The sequence below is a fragment of the Salmo salar genome, chromosome ssa05 (assembly GCF_905237065.1).
Source record: "Salmo salar chromosome ssa05, Ssal_v3.1, whole genome shotgun sequence".
Taxonomy (NCBI): domain Eukaryota; kingdom Metazoa; phylum Chordata; class Actinopteri; order Salmoniformes; family Salmonidae; genus Salmo; species Salmo salar.
Window position 1 is genome coordinate 63,990,059 of NC_059446.1, and position 19,362 is coordinate 64,009,420.

The following is a 19,362-nucleotide window of genomic DNA, read 5'->3' on the forward strand; positions in this document are numbered from 1 at the left end:
TTCATCAGACCAGAGGACATTTCTCTAAAAAGTACGATCTTTGTCCCCATGTGCAGTTGCAAACCGTAGTCTGGCTTTTTTATGGCGGTTTTAGAGCAGTGGCTTCTTCCCTGCTGAGCGGCCTTTCAGGTTATGTCGATATAGGACTCGTTTTACTGTGGATATAGATACTTTTGTACCTGTTTCCTCCAGCATCTTCACAAGATCCTTTTTTGTTGTTCTGGGATTGATTTGCACTTTTCGCACCAAAGTATGTTCATCTCTAGGAGACAGAACGCGTCTCCTTCCTGAGCGGTATGAAGGCTGCGTGGTCCCATGGTGTTTATACTTGCATACTATTGTTTGAAATACATCCAGAGGTACACCTCCAATTGATTCAAATTATGTCAATTAGCCTATCAGAAGCTTCTAAAGCCATGACATAATTTTCTGGAATTTTCCAAGCTGTTTAAAGGCACAGTCAACTTAGTGTATGTAAACTTCTGACCCAATGGAATTGTGATACAGTGAAATAATCTGTCTGAAAACCATTGGAAAAATTACTTGTGTCATGCACAAAGTAGATGTCCTAACCGACTTGCCAAAACTATAGTTTGTTAACAAGAAATTTGTGGAGTGGTTGAAAAACGAGTTTTATTAATGACTCCAACCTAAGTGTATGTAAACTTACAACTTCAACTGTACTTGAATTTTAGCTAACCCTGGACCATGATAACAACTGTCAGCAGGGGAGGAGCAAGAAAGTTCCATGTTGGTCACTGGGATATGGAAAGTGATGGCAGTGGCAGGGGCCAACTAAAATAAAGCAGATAAATGCTTCCATCCTTAAAGGGATACTTCTGGATTTTGGCTATGACACCCCCTATCTACTTACGCACAGTCAGATGAATTTATGGATACCATTTGTATGTCTCTGCATCCAGTATGCAGGAAGTTGGAGGTAGTTTCGCAAGCCAATGCTAATTAAATTAGCACAATGACTGGAAGTCTATGGTATCCTCAAGCATGCTAGCAGTTACCATAGACTTCCAGTCATTGCGCTAATGCTAGTTAGTAATTGTGCTAACCCTAGTTAGCAACTTCCTTCAAACTGCACGCAGAGACAGTGGAATGATATCCACAAGTTCATCTGACTGTGGGGAAGTATATAAAGTATATAAAGTGCTTCATTGCCAAAATCCTGAATACCCCTTTAGGATGAAGCATAGTTGACTAGTTAACCCTTTCAATTATAGTCTAGTCTCAGACCCCAATTTCAAAGTCCTGGATGGGGTAATTTCACAGGCGACTTGCTTGCCTTACTTGACAGTTCAACTGGCTAATTGAAGAAGTACATTTCTAGTTTATGTGAATGTTTAAGTCAGAGTCATGACAATAACGTATTTTTTTTTGGGGGGGGACTTTAAAAAAATGTACTCAAGGTGGTAGCAGCTGTATTATGGAGGAACAATTTGGAATTGAACTAATTTTACATTGTAAAGTAGGTCTACTATGCAATTGTAATAATCCAGCAAATATGAAATGTGCTTCTCTTTTCCTACAATGAAATGATTTGAGGCTTCTATAGTGTCATAGAGTCCAGAACAATGTAAGGGGTGCATGTGTAGACTCACAAGCCGCCTGATCTCCGAGTTTATCTGGTAATTACAAGGCTAGCTGTGTGTGTGTGTGTGCTGTGAGAGTCTGTGTCCAGCATGCAAATTGTACAGCTGTTAATGCTTACTCTAGGCCTATGAAATTATCAATTGGGCTTCATAAATGGACAAATAAAATATACTTCAGATAACTTAAATATTCATACGAATGTAGTATTGTCTAACTTTTTTTAATCAAAAAATTAAAACGGACATTTTTCAAATTTGACATGGTGGGAATTGGAATACACCGACAAACGCATAAGCAAAACCCGCGCCAAATATTGGTGATTCAAAATGTATTGAGTATTATTTGGCCAAGCCCACAAAATGTGACATTCCACTAGTAATTAACAATTAAGAAATCACTACTTGCGTGGCGCAAGCTAAAAGTCAAGTTTAAGAAGCGGTGTCTACGGTACCCGTGGAGGCACAAACCTTATCTTCAAACAAAAGCGCGAAACGCTTTCACCTCCCCAGTCAGTCCGTGCGGATCGCAACTCAGTGCAGCCTCATCTCGGAGAACGCCATTGAGAAAGAGTGAGTGAAAGAGAGAGAGCGAGCTAGAGTGAAATAGAGCAGATCAGAGGAAGAGAAAGGAAAGAGACAGAGCGACATACTCTGTGAAAAAAGTGTCCATAATTCGTCACCCTTTCTTTCTCAATTTCCATCACAAACCCTACCGGTGCTTGGATGAACCAAAACCTATCGATCAGTCAGTGCTACACCTGGATCTCCTGACCAGCTCCGAGCAGGCATGTCCCGAAGGAAGCAGAGCAACCCCAGGCAAATTAAACGTAAGTTTTACAGCCTCGCTGTCCTTCTGTTATCTACCAAAGCTTGTTGGAGAAGTTCAATTAGGTTAGTGAGGGACTAGTCACTTCGGCACCGATGTCAATTGGCAATCCCAGATTTAATTGATACTGTTGATGGAGTTTCGTTCATTGATAAATGAGTTATGTTTTTGATCAATCATATTCTGTCATAGGCTATTGCTGAGAAAGGTGTTACATCTTTTCAAATGATGTGTTTACAAATATAGGAGGGAGACTATGTTATTTTAAAGTTTGCTTGGTGTTTTCTTAGAAGTGGATAGTGTATTTTATCATATTTGACATATTATTTATGTCAAGCAAATCAGGATTCTGTTCTTGTGATTTGTTATAATGTGCTGATATGATCTACAGACATAAAACACCAAAAGTTAAAGAGTGCATATCGTTTGCAAACTGTCTTTTTGGAATTCTGTTTCCAACTAAACAAATGAAGTATTATATCTTAAACCTAAGCAATAAAGCAATTATGTAGTAATACTAATGTCAGATGTACTGAATAACCTACGTCAAATGGGTAATGTCCCCCTTCACACACACACACACACACACACACACACACACACACACACACACACACACACACACACACACACACACACACACACACACACACACACGACTCACACTCACACGCACAAACTGTATAAATAAATTAAACCTAAATTCAAACTTTTACAATAACAGCATGAACCCTAATCATTCTGCAGACTAGTTAGTGATTGTGTCACTGTCTATATATATAATTGGTTATACACAATTATAACTGGACAGGTTATATACATAAAAAAATACTGAAAAGTGTTCATGGTAATATAATAACTAAAATATATATGTCAAATACAATGGACAGTGTTTTTAATAGCACTACATGTACTTTTTGCAGAGTTTCATCCCCCATTTCAACAAAGCATTGTGCCTCTGGATCTCTGATAATTCAAGGGTTATTTCAATCACTTCAAATACTAACGCTTTGAGTGAAATTCCATGTGGCATGAGACAGAACTGATCTATATGGATTTTATTTCCTGTGATTTTAAACAAACTGTGAAATGTGTTTATGTAATTCCAAATGTGGAGTTGAAATGGCTGGCCTAGCAGGCTTCCCAGTGGAAACGTTTCATACTAACAGTGGTCATAGGAACGTTGCATTTTAGGTCTGCTCTTTAGAGACTTGAAGACAACGGGGACTTTTTATTGTGCCTTTATTCATTTTGTATTGGCAAAGAGTCATCGTATTCATCATACATTTCTTGTTATAAGCAGTGTAGTGAATTGTGGTGTTGAAGATCATTTGCAACAACCACCTATACCACCTATATTACTGTACAATACAGTCCTATGTGGTAATTCTATATTGACCATGTCATTTAGCTGTATGACTGTCTATGTGGTAATTCTATATTGACCATGTCATTTAGCTGTATGACTGTCTATGTGGTAATTCTATATTGACCTTGTCATTTAGCTGTATGACTGTCTATGTGGTTATTCTATATTGACCTTGTCATTTAGCTGTATGACTGTCTATGTGGTTATTCTATGGTGACCGTGTCATTTAGCTGTATGACTATCTATGTGGTTATTCTATGGTGACCGTGTTATTTAGCTGTATGACTGTCTATGTGGTTATTCTATATTGGCCATGTCATTTATGTCGGGCTGATTCACTGGGAAATCCTTGTCCTCAGACTTGGGTTTATTTGAAGAGCAGGTAGGAGGAGACTCCTTTGGGATTTCTCATTGTTGTCGGACTTATAGACATGATGAGAAAAAATAATGAGTACTGTCCACTCTCAAGTTATTTTAGATAACTCAAAAATATTGTTTTGTTTCAATATGTGAAATAGTTATTCCAGTAATAGTGTGATTGATAATGTGGATACAGCAAGAGGAAGAAATATATACTTTATTTATACAGTGTGTGTGTCTGTGTGTGTGTAAATTATGATTCTGTTTTTACATGAGGAATTTACTTAATAGTGCTTACGATTAGTCAGTAATTGATTAATCAGTAATTGATTGCACTCTATATGGCTGTCAACAAAATGTACTTATATATTCAAGGAAGATTTTGAAACATTTTTTTTGTTGCAGTATCAGCAAAATGGCAATACATTACTGCAAATGTCTATATTTTCTAAAAGATCTTCAGCGGCTTGTCACTCACTGTCACAGCTTGTTTTATGTATTTACAGTCTGAACATATTTTCCATCATTTTAGCATTTTAGGCAAGTTAAGAAGTTGATAGTCGGAAATATATTTTTCAGTACCTATGAATATATTTTCAAGAACACTTAGAAAATTGGTTCTGATTACCTAATGTAAGTGGGTATTATGGTTCTGAATTATGAACTTACCCGTTATAGATTAAATGCAAACGCTCCAAGACTATTGATGTAGACCGAACTATTGAGATTATGTTTGTTGTAATTTGATAATAATACGAAGGAAAAAAACAGTTTTTCTGCTTTTTCTGAGAATCCTCATATCCACTGTGACCCACTGAATGACTATGTCATGTGTAAGAGGTTGTTAATGAGAGGTGAGGAGTGAGGATACAGTGTTGAAAGAACTAAAGCCCTAGTTAGAAACAGAAAGGTCAGTGGAAGCCTCGATGTGTCCTACCCCAGGAACTAGGAGCTAGGGAAAGGCCTGTGGACCAGGAACTAGGAGCTAGGGAAAGGCCTGAGGACCAGGAACTAGGAGCTAGGGAAAGGCCTGAGGACTAGGAGCTAGGGAAAGGCCTGTGGACCAGGAACTAGGAGCTAGGGAAAGGCCTGAGGACCAGGAACTAGGAGCTAGGGAAAGGCCTGAGGACCAGGAACTAGGAGCTAGGGAAAGGCCTGAGGACTAGGAGCTAGGGAAAGGCCTGTGGACCAGGAACTAGGAGCTAGGGAAAGGCCTGAGGACCAGGAACTAGGAGCTAGGGAAAGGCCTGAGGACCAGGAACTAGGAGCTAGGGAAAGGCCTGTGGACCAGGAACTAGGAGCTAGGGAAAGGCCTGAGGACCAGGAACTAGGAGCTAGGGAAAGGCCTGAGGACCAGGAACCAGGCAATGCATAGAAAGTCAGCGCAGACAGTCATTCTAAAGGACAAAAAGGTTGTTGGGCGCAGTTTCCCCCCCATCCTGCATACATTGAGCCGTTATCTAAAATTGTGATTTATGCAGTATTTTAATATTTTGCTTATTCCTTCCCCTTGGGTGCTCTCTGAGCGGTGATAAAAAGGCGAAGCTGAAAGAGCACCATTAATTTGCTCCGATGACTGGGGAGATAAGGACAGATAATGGAAAAGATAAGCAGGGAAGATATACCATCAGAAACCCGATTATTACCATTAAAATTCCAACCCAGCAATCTGCAGCCGGCTGATAATTCCCTCTCCGTTTCCACCACTTTGGATGATAAGGCAAAAAATAGTCACTCAGTGCTCCTTGATTAGGCTGCCTGGATATCCCGATAATACTGTGATAAATTATGTATTTCCCCCTTGTTTTTTTCCTCTGAAACGTTACATCTGATTTTTTTCTTCTATATTTCTGGGTCGTCCCTGTATCCCCCCTCCTTGCCTCTCTTCCTCTCCCAAGAAAGGGATAAAAACCCATACACTTTTATTGTAATAAGAGTTTGATAGAAAGGGGAGATAGTGGAGGAGGTGTTTTGTATGGGAGCACATATCAATGTTATCAGTCCATCTCAGGGGGCCAGCTGCTAGCTGCTGTTGTTTCTAGCCTTATCACCCCGTGCCAATATGCCAATAATTTGCCCAGATTGCCAGCAAGCCGCTCCAAAGCAGATCAGCTAAATTTGACAGAAATGATGGAAATATGGCTGATGCTCAGCGGATTGTGATTAGAGGAGAATATGTGAATTCCTTCAAGGCTCCCTCCTTCCCTCCCCCCTCTCACCTCTCTGTGGCTCCTTGTGTTATGCTGTGGTGTGTCCATACCTCTCCCACTGAGGGGTACATTTTGATTCTTAATAGGAAGGTAGAGATATGAACAGAGCTGAATGGAAAACGCCTCCCCTCAGAGTCATTTTTCTGTAAAATTGCTCCCAAAGTTTGGTGGCGTGTAGATGAGCCGAGATGATGTAGGGAGCCTCTTCCCCCAGTGTTGTTTATGGAGGAATCCTATTGGAAGGGTGTTGAGAGGGCCGTGCACAAGACATCCAATGTCAGATGTGCTTATTAAATTGACTTAGCACTCTTCCCTGGCCTAACTGTTGTCTTCACTACAGCACATGGTGCTCCCTGTGACTTCGTCAATTCCTGTTGCAGCGTTAACTAGCCCTTTACCAGATACAGGACTGCTCCTCTCTGCTGTTAAATCATTCAGTGGAGTCCAGAACTTGTACTGTGTAGAAATGAAACTACACTGTGATGAGTATGTACAGTATATGTTCATTCTAGAAGGATAACTACTATATTATATTTAAGGGTGTAGATCTATTTGACTGCTCAGAAAGACGTGATCTTACATCAGCATACAGTTTATCATATCAGGTGACATTTATATCTTTGAGCAGTATTTATCAGAGGAAACTTACAGTGATTTGTATGGGACAAGGGGAGTGTTTACTGAATTGGTTGCCTACATTCTGTGTGTGTGTGTGTGTGTGTGTGTGTGTGTGTGTGTGTGTGTGTGTGTGTGTGTGTGTGTGTGTGTGTGTGTGTGTGTGTGTGTGTGTGTGTGCTTGTCTGTGCATGCATACGTGTGTGTGTCTTTGTTCGTACGTGAGTGTGTGTGAGACTGGGGATTATGGTCAACTTTAGGCTTGTGCTCTGTCATGACAGGTAATCTGCCTAGTAGAAGTGTTGTCTTCTATTTGACCTCTGTCACAGCTGAATCAACTTGTAAACCAACTCAAGCAGTCTGATGTTTCGGGGGGGAATCATCATATCTGTGTTCGGATGCCAGCCTCTCATATTTAAGGGTTTCTTTTTCAGTCGCCTGACAATCACGCTGCCTCTCTTGTGCTCCTCATAGATTTCTGTCATATGAAGAATGGTTGTTGAATGCCAACTTTCCCTCAAACATCTGTTCCCTGCCAATAACAGCTTGTGTTGTGTTGCTGCCTCGTCGTCTTAGCTGAAGGATCCCGGTTCGCCTTCACTCTCTTTCTCAAGCACTGATGTTGCACCACCAATGTATGCAAATAGCATGCTGTCTCCAGTCTTCACATGATTTATGGCAATTTTATTTAACATTTATACGTTCAAGTATTGTTGTTGCGATTGTATGTCACATTGACGTTAAGCGCCCGTTTTATAGGCCACATTTCGGATATAACATTAGCAACTATGGAATGTAGAGTGTGGATGGATGTGTTTCCTTTGTTGAAAAAACTGCCTGCTGAAGAGGAGGCTGAGCTGAAGTTGGCATGGCTGGTGAGTGTGTGTGTGAGTGTTACAGTGGTGCTGCAGTGCAGCTTGAACAGCACAGTGAGATGTGGGCATTGGTCGCTGGGTCACTGGTTTCAAAAGGTGGAGGTCATTTCCTGGCACTGTTTCCTCTTTGTCTTCCTCTTTCCTGTAATTCCACCACCATTATTCCAGTGACTATTCACTGTTGCGAGTCATTATCTGCTCCTTCATAATTGTCAATGGATTATTCAACATGGATTGTTGTTTTTCAGGATCTGATCACAAAAATGTGTTTCAGTTTTAGTGCTACTCTGCTGGCTACATAGATGGGTTAGGTTTAGATGGCTCAGTCCCTTTCAAAGAATTTCTATTAAAATGACATTTTCTGTCTTACGTCCCTTTTCATTTGCATGCTGTTGTAAATAAAATAAAAGAATAGGTAATTGTGCCCCAACAAATCCTAATCGTTTGTTCCTCAGTTTATTTAGATTTGATATCAAGTGATGCCTTTTGAGCCCCAGGTAACAATTGACTTTCAGCCGTTTGAGTTAATAGCCTTGTCTCTAGCTTGTAAGGATCAATATGTGTATTAATTAATCACCGTTATCAGGGGCCAGATCTGGTTCCATTTGTTGTTACATCAGCAAAATATCAATAGAGAAAGTGGACTCCCTGATCGTCATGGCAACTTCATCTCTTAGGTCAAAGAGAGTTTATCTTATCTTGCTGCCGAGAGTGGCAAACTGCTTAGGAATCTAGTTTAGACTCTAAGATCATCGATTTAAGCTTTTTTTCTTGTTGTTTCGGGGAGGGGAGAAAAAAAGAGGGCTGCATTCTAATCACAACAGAGATGTTAAGATTTGAATATTGATCACTCTCCAAAGGCCATTATAGGACAGCTATGGCCTCTAGTCCAGCTGTTGTTCAAGTACGTCCTTTTAAGACCCAAACAAGGCTTTGATTATCAGTGTCAGCGTGTCAACACGGAGTATGTCTGTATAGCTGTCTGACAGTACCTTTCCTACTGCTACAGACACAGGCTGAGTCTGAAATGCCATCCTTCCCACTATATAGGATGCCAAGTCAGACACACAATACAACGTTTACAGACCAGTGTCTATACACATCCTGACACTTCTCTTCATCATGACACCATAAACATTCACATATATTATTTGGCATATTGAATAATAAGTAAATTGATAGATTTTGGTATATCCCTGTATCAGCCACATTTATCTTGGTGCACAATTCATAAAAAACTGTATTGTAGATAACATAGCGGTAGACTAGTTTTTTTTCCGATAAAGTCTTTGTGTGTATTATGAATATGGCCAGTTTTTCCAGGATGTGACTTTGCAATGTGCATGTTGATATGATATGAATATAATCATGTGTGGGTCTGCGCATCATCATGATGTGTCAGGGAGGTGGACCAGGGTCTGGTCTCACAGGAAGTTGGCCTGGTGGTGTAGGGATCTGCTGGGTCCCTCTATGACTATGGCCCAATTGGTACACTATTCCCTATATAGTGCCTTACGTTTGGCCAGAGCCCTGGTCAAAAAGAGTGTACTACAGTATATAGGGGATACATTTGGGATGCACACCATGCCTCTACCTCATCAGCGGGAGAATAGTCCTCAGGCTAGGAGCACACAGGAACATGTTTTTCCTCCCTCTCTTTTTGCCTTCAGGACACAATTGCCTCATTTAACATTCTCTATTTGGCCCCTGCCAAGAGGGGAAACAGCCAGGGAGTAAAAGAGCCACCACACATCATGAATTCTTTCATTTAACTTGTAAATTCCCTTTCACCTTGGTGATGGCTGCACGTTTATCCGTCGCGATGGCTGGAGATATCGCTCAATTAAGGGCTTTTCTGAGGTTACTCCCCAATATCGCAGTTATTTTTGTCGTCTGACGTCATGTTATATTATGAATATGGATATTATGGGTTCTGTTTGGGCTTTTAAACAGCTTAGAAGATAAACACTTGCCTTCCTCTGTTCTATTCTAAAGCAGAATTTTCAAGGACTCTAGTGTTCTAGAATTTGTCTGGAAACTTTTTCCCACTGTGGAGAAATACAATTCCCATGTATATTTTGTGGGGAGAAAATGTTTCAATTAAAATCAAAATGAGTTTTGTTTTGTTTCAATGGTCAAATGTTGTGTTAATAATGTGCTATTAGTTACAGGATGTTCACAAAGTCATACATTATCGCTGCAAATGTATTTTCTGGGGTGCCAGTTTCCTGCAGTGCAGGTTTGGTTGAATCCAGGCCCTTGAGGATAGAGGAAGTGACTCAGCCTAGCAGCTGTGAATATAAAAATGAGTTGTGAACATGATGTAATAACAAAAGTCTACAACTTTACCCTCACAGGAGCAACAACGTCCTTTGTTTTTCTTTTCCATGACATATTAGGTGACTGAAAAGGGGTGATTTAGTCAACATACATTTTTTGACCAAGATATGAGTTGGCACGGCAGAAAATGAAGCCCTAATAGTTGTTACTTTTAAGTCTCTCTCTTGGCAGGAATTAGCCACGGCTGTGAAGGACGAGAACAGGAGAAGATAGAACTTTGCATTTCTTGGGCATTAAGGATAAAACGTGTCAGGCGTCGTAGTTAAGGGATAGGTGGCTACAGCGGATTAAGTAGCAAGCCTTTCAGTTCAATTTGTACATCAGCATTTCTCTGGGCCCAACAGCACAAAACACACAGCACTGCTAAGGGTTCACTGGAAAATCACTAATGACAAAGCTTTGTAAATAGATAAACAATTTATGTCAAATGTGCTGAAAATATAAAACAAACTTCAAAACATGTTAATACTTTAAAGAGGCTATGTTTTGATTCGCAGCAAAGCGTGGCAGGAAAGCGCGTACGGCTGTTGACAGCCCAGTTTACATCCCCCTGATCAGAGGGCATATCTGCATATGATTAGCCTGGATGCACACAAATATTCATAATGGAATGATATGCCAATTGTCAGTGGCTGATGTTGATCGATTATGTTTTAAACGAGATTATGCAAATCAGATTGGAGGAAGAAGTGTGTCTGAAAGGCTGTGATGAGAAGAGTGACAGGTTGTAAAGTGTTATTTCTCCTGTCCTGTAATTAGTTCCCTGCAGTTTGAACTATGTCAGATAAATAACTCTGAAGTGAGATGGTGATGGAGAGGAATGGAACTGCCTACCTGCAGAATCAGAATCAGGCGCAGTGGATCTCATCTCAAAGAATTCTAATCTGGTAATTGCTAAAGACTGGTTTGGTGACAGTGACTGAGTAGCTTTGGCCGAGCAAAATGCTTTGCCTTATTATATCAGATGTGTTTTTTTTTAACCAAGGTTACACCAATCAGCCATTCCCCAGGCCCAAACCACAGATAGCTTGGCTAAATGCTAAGAGCATCCTCTCATTCAAGACATGATAGTTAGAGTCCCAGTTTAGTCTAACTGAAAACTATTGATTCTGTCTCTATAAAAGGCTGGTATTAACGTCCATCCCCCGTGATAAAATGGTGGTGGTGCTTTAGTGGGTGTAACATGCTGGTCTACACAGACCTAGAGCCCAGAGCAGACCGTGGTCTCTCTGTGTGAACCATGTGTCTGGGATTCTCCAAAGAGACACATTTGACCATCATGAAGTTTCTGAAGCTTCTGAAACAGGATAACAACTGGGTCAGATGATAAGCTCGAGCAAAACAGAGGAAGAAAGTAGTAGAAAGTGATTGATTGATGTCTCTGGCTTTGCCACCATCACAAGCAGTTGACAGTTAGTTTAGGATCAGATGATTTCACTCTCTAGATTGGAGTGAGGGGAAGCTAGGCAAATCTTCAGGACAAAAAGGTCAAGGGCTTCTCTCTATTTCTCCTTCTCTCCCTCTCTCTCTCTCTTTCTCAACAGCTTGCTTTGACAAACAGGGAAATGTTGCTAAGATTCGCTAAAAAAGACAGAACATACCGTCACAGCTGGTAATATTCTATGGAATGTCTGACTATAGTTGGAGAATATAGCTCACTGGTCCTGTAGTCAGCATTATCCCTAGACTGTAAGATTTCCTTCTCAGTCATTTGAATAGAATTTTACTTTGGAGTGTTGAATAAGATGAACAACAGCTTTCATTTGGGGTAAATCTGTTCTTGTCAGCAGGATCTGATAATGCTATGTGGTACCATAGTATGAACCAGCTAACTGGTGAGAACATGGAAGCTGTTTGAGGTGGAAACTACAGCAACTCTCTCTGTAGTTTCTGAAGGGGGTGAACATGGAACAGTGACAATGGATGATTGGATGATTGGATGCGTACTGTAAACAAACACAATCCACCACAACCCTCTACGTCTACATCATCCTCAGCATCATCCCTTCCAAAACCACCAGCAGAGAATCCTTTCCCAGTACAGAGTTCAGTGCAGAGTTCAGTCTTTGTGAGATGTGGTAAGATACTGGACCTCCAAGTTAATAAGGTTTTGTCTAGTCCACTGCTCTTTGATTAGTGTGAAGTCACCTCCATATCCAGTTAGCTGGTCTTAGAGTCTGGAAGTCACCTCCATATCCAGTTAGCTGGTCTTAGAGTCTGGAAGTCACCTCCATATCCAGTAAGCTGGTCTTAGAGTCTGGAAGTCACCTCTATATCCAGTTAGCTGGTCTTAGAGTCTAGAAGTCACCTCTATATCCAGTTAGCTGGTCTTAGAGTCTGGAAGTCACCTCCATATCCAGTTAGCTGGTCTTAGAGTCTGGAAGTCACCTCTATATCCAGTAAGCTGGTCTTAGAGTCTGGAAGTCACCTCCATATCCAGTAAGCTGGTCTTAGAGTCTAGAAGTCACCTCCATATCCAGTTAGCTGGTCTTAGAGTCTGGAAGTCACCTCCATATCCAGTAAGCTGGTCTTAGAGTCTGGAAGTCACCTCCATATCCAGTAAGCTGGTCTTAGAGTCTGGAAGTCACCTCCATATCCAGTTAGCTGGTCTTAGAGTCTGGAAGTCACCTCTATATCCAGTAAGCTGGTCTTAGAGTCTGGAAGTCACCTCCATATCCAGTAAGCTGGTCTTAGAGTCTGGAAGTCACCTCCATATCCAGTAAGCTGGTCTTAGAGTCTGGAAGTCACCTCCATATCCAGTTAGCTGGTCTTAGAGTCTGGAAGTCACCTCTATATCCAGTAAGCTGGTCTTAGAGTCTGGAAGTCACCTCCATATCCAGTTAGCTGGTCTTAGAGTCTGGAAGTCACCTCCATATCCAGTTAGCTGGTCTTAGAGTCTGGAAGTCACCTCCATATCCAGTAAGCTGGTCTTAGAGTCTGGAAGTCACCTCTATATCCAGTAAGCTGGTCTTAGAGTCTAGAAGTCACCTCCATATCCAGTAAGCTGGTCTTAGAGTCTGGAAGTCACCTCCATATCCAGTTAGCTGGTCTTAGAGTCTGGAAGTCACCTCCATATCCAGTTAGCTGGTCTTAGAGTCTGGAAGTCACCTCCATATCCAGTAAGCTGGTCTTAGAGTCTGGAAGTCACCTCTATATCCAGTTAGCTGGTCTTAGAGTCTGGAAGTCACCTCCATATCCAGTTAGCTGGTCTTAGAGTCTGGAAGTCACCTCCATATCCAGTAAGCTGGTCTTAGAGTCTGGAAGTCACCTCTATATCCAGTTAGCTGGTCTTAGAGTCTGGAAGTCACCTCCATATCCAGTTAGCTGTTCTTAGAGTCTGGAAGTCACCTCTATATCCAGTAAGCTGGTCTTAGAGTCTGGAAGTCACCTCCATATCCAGTTAGCTGGTCTTAGAGTCTGGAAGTCACCTCCATATCCAGTAAGCTGGTCTTAGAGTCTGGAAGTCACCTCCATATCCAGTAAGCTGGTCTTAGAGTCTGGAAGTCACCTCCATATCCAGTTAGCTGTTCTTAGAGTCTGGAAGTCACCTCCATATCCAGTTAGCTGGTCTTAGAGTCTGGAAGTCACCTCTATATCCAGTTAGCTGGTCTTAGAGTCTGGAAGTCACCTCCATATCCAGTTAGCTGGTCTTAGAGTCTGGAAGTCACCTCTATATCCAGTAAGCTGGTCTTAGAGTCTGGAAGTCACCTCCATATCCAGTAAGCTGGTCTTAGAGTCTGGAAGTCACCTCCATATCCAGTAAGCTGGTCTTAGAGTCTGGAAGTCACCTCCATATCCAGTTAGCTGGTCTTAGAGTCTGGAAGTCACCTCTATATCCAGTAAGCTGGTCTTAGAGTCTGGAAGTCACCTCCATATCCAGTTAGCTGGTCTTAGAGTCTGGAAGTCACCTCCATATCCAGTTAGCTGGTCTTAGAGTCTGGAAGTCACCTCCATATCCAGTAAGCTGGTCTTAGAGTCTGGAAGTCACCTCTATATCCAGTAAGCTGGTCTTAGAGTCTAGAAGTCACCTCCATATCCAGTAAGCTGGTCTTAGAGTCTGGAAGTCACCTCCATATCCAGTTAGCTGGTCTTAGAGTCTGGAAGTCACCTCCATATCCAGTTAGCTGGTCTTAGAGTCTGGAAGTCACCTCCATATCCAGTAAGCTGGTCTTAGAGTCTGGAAGTCACCTCTATATCCAGTTAGCTGGTCTTAGAGTCTGGAAGTCACCTCCATATCCAGTTAGCTGGTCTTAGAGTCTGGAAGTCACCTCCATATCCAGTAAGCTGGTCTTAGAGTCTGGAAGTCACCTCTATATCCAGTTAGCTGGTCTTAGAGTCTGGAAGTCACCTCCATATCCAGTTAGCTGTTCTTAGAGTCTGGAAGTCACCTCTATATCCAGTAAGCTGGTCTTAGAGTCTGGAAGTCACCTCCATATCCAGTTAGCTGGTCTTAGAGTCTGGAAGTCACCTCCATATCCAGTAAGCTGGTCTTAGAGTCTGGAAGTCACCTCCATATCCAGTAAGCTGGTCTTAGAGTCTGGAAGTCACCTCCATATCCAGTTAGCTGTTCTTAGAGTCTGGAAGTCACCTCCATATCCAGTTAGCTGGTCTTAGAGTCTGGAAGTCACCTCTATATCCAGTTAGCTGGTCTTAGAGTCTAGAAGTCACCTCTATATCCAGTTAGCTGGTCTTAGAGTCTGGAAGTCACCTCTATATCCAGTTAGCTGGTCTTAGAGTCTGGAAGTCACCTCCATATCCAGTTAGCTGGTCTTAGAGTCTGGAAGTCACCTCCATATCCAGTTAGCTGGTCTTAGAGTCTGGAAGTCACCTCTATATCCAGTTAGCTGGTCTTAGAGTCTGGAAGTCACCTCCATATCCAGTTAGCTGGTCTTAGAGTCTGGAAGTCACCTCCATATCCAGTTAGCTGTTCTTAGAGTCTGGAAGTCACCTCCATATCCAGTTAGCTGGTCATAGAGTCTGGAAGTCACCTCTATATCCAGTTAGCTGGTCTTAGAGTCTAGAAGTCACAGCAGATTTTAGGTACAACTGTTTACTAAAATCTAAAGTCATCCAAAAATGATAATGGCTATACTTTTCGACAGCCACAACGATGCCACGATGCCACACACACACACACACACACACACACACACACACACACACACACACACACACACACACACACACACACACACACACACACACACACACACACACACACACACACACACACACACACACACACACAAACACACACACACCCACGGCCTTATGGAAATGATTATGAAGGGCAGCATGGTGATGATTCAGTAGTGTGAGTGGTGTGTGTGATGCAGTAGAACCTGTCTCTTCAGACAGCCAGGCTGGGCCGTCTCCATTTAACAGGACTCTATCGTCCATTAGCTTTGTCTAGGGGACGCTTTCAACATCAGGGTCTCACTTGGAATGAAGTGGCTATGATAACAGCAGTCAAACTGCACTATTATGAATCAGTTCTTTTAATCATCTTCCATTGAAAAACCATTCCTCCTCTATTGACTACAACCACTAACCTGACAAAACATGGATTAGCCCAAAGAGATGTTCAGACAATAGAAACCATCCATCCAACCATCATTAGGGAAAGCAACCACTGTTTGTTTGAAGTGGTTGAAATGACAACCTTCTTGTCAAAGACTCCTCCAGGAGAATAAAAGGGATTTATAATTAACATAATAATTATATCCTATGTGTTTGACCTATGGTGTCCCGTTACAATGCTTCAATCCTTCAGCAATGCTTGGCAAAGCGTGATGATAAAAACCCCATTATACACAGTGAAAAGGTAATGCACTTTATTTATCAAAGATGTTTGTCAGGCAATGTTGTTATTTGGGTGAAGACCAATATAGTGAAGTTTTTGTGTTATTTGTAGCATTTTGCCCAGATATATTTTAGTTCAACTCATATCTTTCCAATGTGCCTACAAGTGATGTCTAAACAAGGTGGCTGGTTTTATCTGAAATGCAGTTCTTGGTTTCATGTAAAACATCTCATTCTGGGGCTTAAGCTACAGCTGCCTTATCGTTTTCCCTTATTTCTTCCTAGTCATTTATTTCAATCCCCCATGTTTATATGTTTCACTCTCCTTTCATTCCTGTGATTGCCTTTCATAAGTTCAAACGCTCTACAACACTTCTGGTAACTTTAGATGTGTATTCACTGTGATCCAACACTAGTTATTGTATTGTACTGTAGAGCATAGAGTGTCCAGCTCTGTCTTGAGCCTGAACTAAGACGTTAAAAACATCATGACCTAAATCAATGATGAATAATAAAAGAACAGAACAGAAGCGTCCCCTAAGCAGGTATTGTATAGGCTACCTACAGTAGGCCTACAGTGTGTGTGTGAGAGAGAGTGTGTTCATACTGTACCTGCATGGTGCTCCTCTAACGGCTCCACTTCCTGTGGTTGCTTTGGTCTTTGTCTGCCACCTATCAGCGTATCAGCAGTGTGTCTGAGGCCCAGTTGTATAATGCACCATTTATGGCTTTGTGGGGGGAGACGGCGGCCGGGCAGCAGAATCGCCCCAGGCCTTCCCCTCAGTGAGTGGATTAACATCGGCCTGCTTTAGCGCTACTCTACCACGGTGTGAAATCTGCCCCGCTCTGGGTCCAGGCGATGGACCCCACTACCCCGCTCCCCCCCTCAACGCAAAGCCTCTCACAGCCATCTGTGAAATGCAGAAACTCTGTGTCTAAGTTGAGTTCAGATCCCAACCGCCAGCCGTGGCGGGGCCAGGAAGCAAATGGGCAGGCAATTGATGGTTGGGGATCAGCTCACTGATGTCGTGCCGCGTGTGCAGGAACCCTGCCTGCCCCCCCCCTGCACCGCGGGCGTGTTGGAGGAGGTCTGTGGCTCTGGGCGCTGGCCGAGAGATCTCTGCCTGGTTCCTGCTTGCAGGTCCAAATCCCCCCTCTGTGCATGCCTGCCTGCCTGTCTGTGTGGAGGCGGTGGCACTGCTCCCCTGAGCCCATGCCCAGTCCTTTGAAGATAAGATTTTGATACAGAGTCCCTTTCGGTACGTCGCTAGCTAACGGATGCTCTTTGTGTGTGTCACTGCCCATGCCTGGCCTCTGTTTAGAGCTTGGGGCTACAACTCTTGGTCATAAGGAATGTGTAGGCTGTATTTAGGAGAGGGGTGGATAACTACCCTGATAATGGGTGCTTGGGATGTCAATGGTTTAAACATGAGTGATGTTGAACCACATTGAGTTGTTGATTAGTCTCCGGTGTCAGACTTGTGTTCATCCTAAACGCATCAAAACAGATATTTTCTGTGTAATTTGTTTATCTCAAGTTTTGTAGTTGATTTGGTTTTGAAGTTGTTTTTATCCATTTAGGGTCCAGTACACAAATAATTATCCAAACTGTTGAATCTGTGTTTCGTCTCTATTATGTTATGGTGATTATCTGATGGCTCACTCTCTGGCTGATTGTGGGTTTCTTGCCCATATTTTAACATTGGAGAGTCAATTTCAACACTTCTCACTCTCAACATCTGCATGAAAAAAAGAAGTGGAGAGAAGAGAGCTCATCATAATCAGTTCTTTTGTCAATGAGGATCTCAACTCAAAATATTCCCTTGATTTTTTTTTCATCCTGTGGCTTTGGAGTTCAGATCTGTGCATAATGTCTTGTGATTGCCTGGCATTACGGAGGTTTGTGAAAGCCGTCTCGCCTCTGAGTCCAGCACCACTAGCAGCAGCACATCTTTCCATCCATCCACACACACACACACACACACACACACACACACACACACACACATACACACACACACACACACACACACACACACACACACACACACACACACACACACACACACACACACACACACACACACACACACACACACACACACACACACACACACACACACAGGCTGCTCATCAGTGATGGAGCGTTGATTGCTTTTTGATACCCATCCAATATGGACGATGTCCTGCATACATCAGCTAATTAGAATGTACTTACAGTGTCTGTGTGATAGCATACACCCAGCACTCATCATCAGATCTCATGTCCAAGTACTCTGTCTGTCTGTCTGTCTGTCTGTCTGTCTGTCTGTCTGTCTGTCTGTCTGTCTGTCTGTCTGTCTGTCTGTCTGTCTGTCTGTCTGTCTGTCTGTCTGTCTGTCTGTCTGTCTGTCTGTCTGTCTGTCTGTCTGTCTGTCTGTCTGTCTGTCTGTCTGTCTGTCTGTCTGTCTGTCTGTCTGTCTGTCTGTTTAACCACACTCAGCTTAGTCACTATGTAAATCCCCCTGAGTGGAAAAGCTAGCAGAGCTGAGAAAAAAAGACAAAAATTTAAATTCAATGGAAGAAAAAAATGAAAAACAAGTATTCGCTGGAAGCAGTTTGCAAGAGCAACTTGCAAGGTAAACAAATATATTTATGGAGGCAGCAAACTCTACTTCGGAGACTCCCAAGACGGTGTTTTAACCATGCAGACAGAGCCCTCTTGAGTAAAGATCAGTTGGAAGTTGGAAAAGAATACAACGGCTGTATCCATGGAGTAACAGCAGTGTGTGTTCTGTAATTGTTCTCTGTCCACTGTCCATGTCACTGTGACTCTGTCTCCTGCCTGTGTACAACTAATAGACATCCTGTACGTTTCTGTGTGTGTGTCTGTGTGTGTGTGTGTGTGTGTGTGTGTGTGTGTGTGTGTGTGTGTGTGTGTGTGTGTGTGTGTGTGTGTGTGCGTGTGCGTGTGCGTGTGCGTGTGCGTGTGCGTGTGTGTGTGTGTGTGGGTGTGGGTGTGTGGGTGGGTGGGTGCCGTTCCAGAAACGTACTGAGAGAATGTAATGGGGCGTCTCTCTGAAATGTATAGCCATCCTCAACAGCCTTCACACATCATAGTGGTACACACACACACACGCACGCACGCACACACACACACACACACACACACACACACACACACACACACACACACACACACACACACACACACACACACACACACACACACACACACACACACACACACACACACACACACACACAGCGGCTCCCAAGAGTGAAAGAATAACGTGCAGGATGTGGAAGGAGGGGAGTAGAAACAGAATCTCACTGCTGTTTCCTGAGGTAATCTTGACTGTGATCTTAATTCCAATAAAAC

General features: G+C 42.5%; 1 protein-coding gene across 3 annotated transcripts in view; it reads left to right on the forward strand.

Annotated features, from left to right (window-relative positions):
- Nucleotides 1-2,072: 2,072 nt before the first annotated feature.
- The window catches only part of LOC106579058 (zinc finger protein ZFPM2), a 154,751-nt gene continuing 137,461 nt past the window's right edge, over nucleotides 2,073-19,362 (forward strand). Inside the window, exon 1 of one of the 3 annotated variants that reach the window (XM_045718569.1) lies at nucleotides 2,073-2,431. In XM_045718569.1, the coding sequence (XP_045574525.1) occupies nucleotides 2,392-2,431 (40 nt within the window). In that variant the 5' untranslated portion in view covers nucleotides 2,073-2,391. The remainder of the gene's footprint in view (nucleotides 2,432-19,362) is intronic. The other 2 variants (XM_045718570.1, XM_045718568.1) reach the window with 2 other exon arrangements.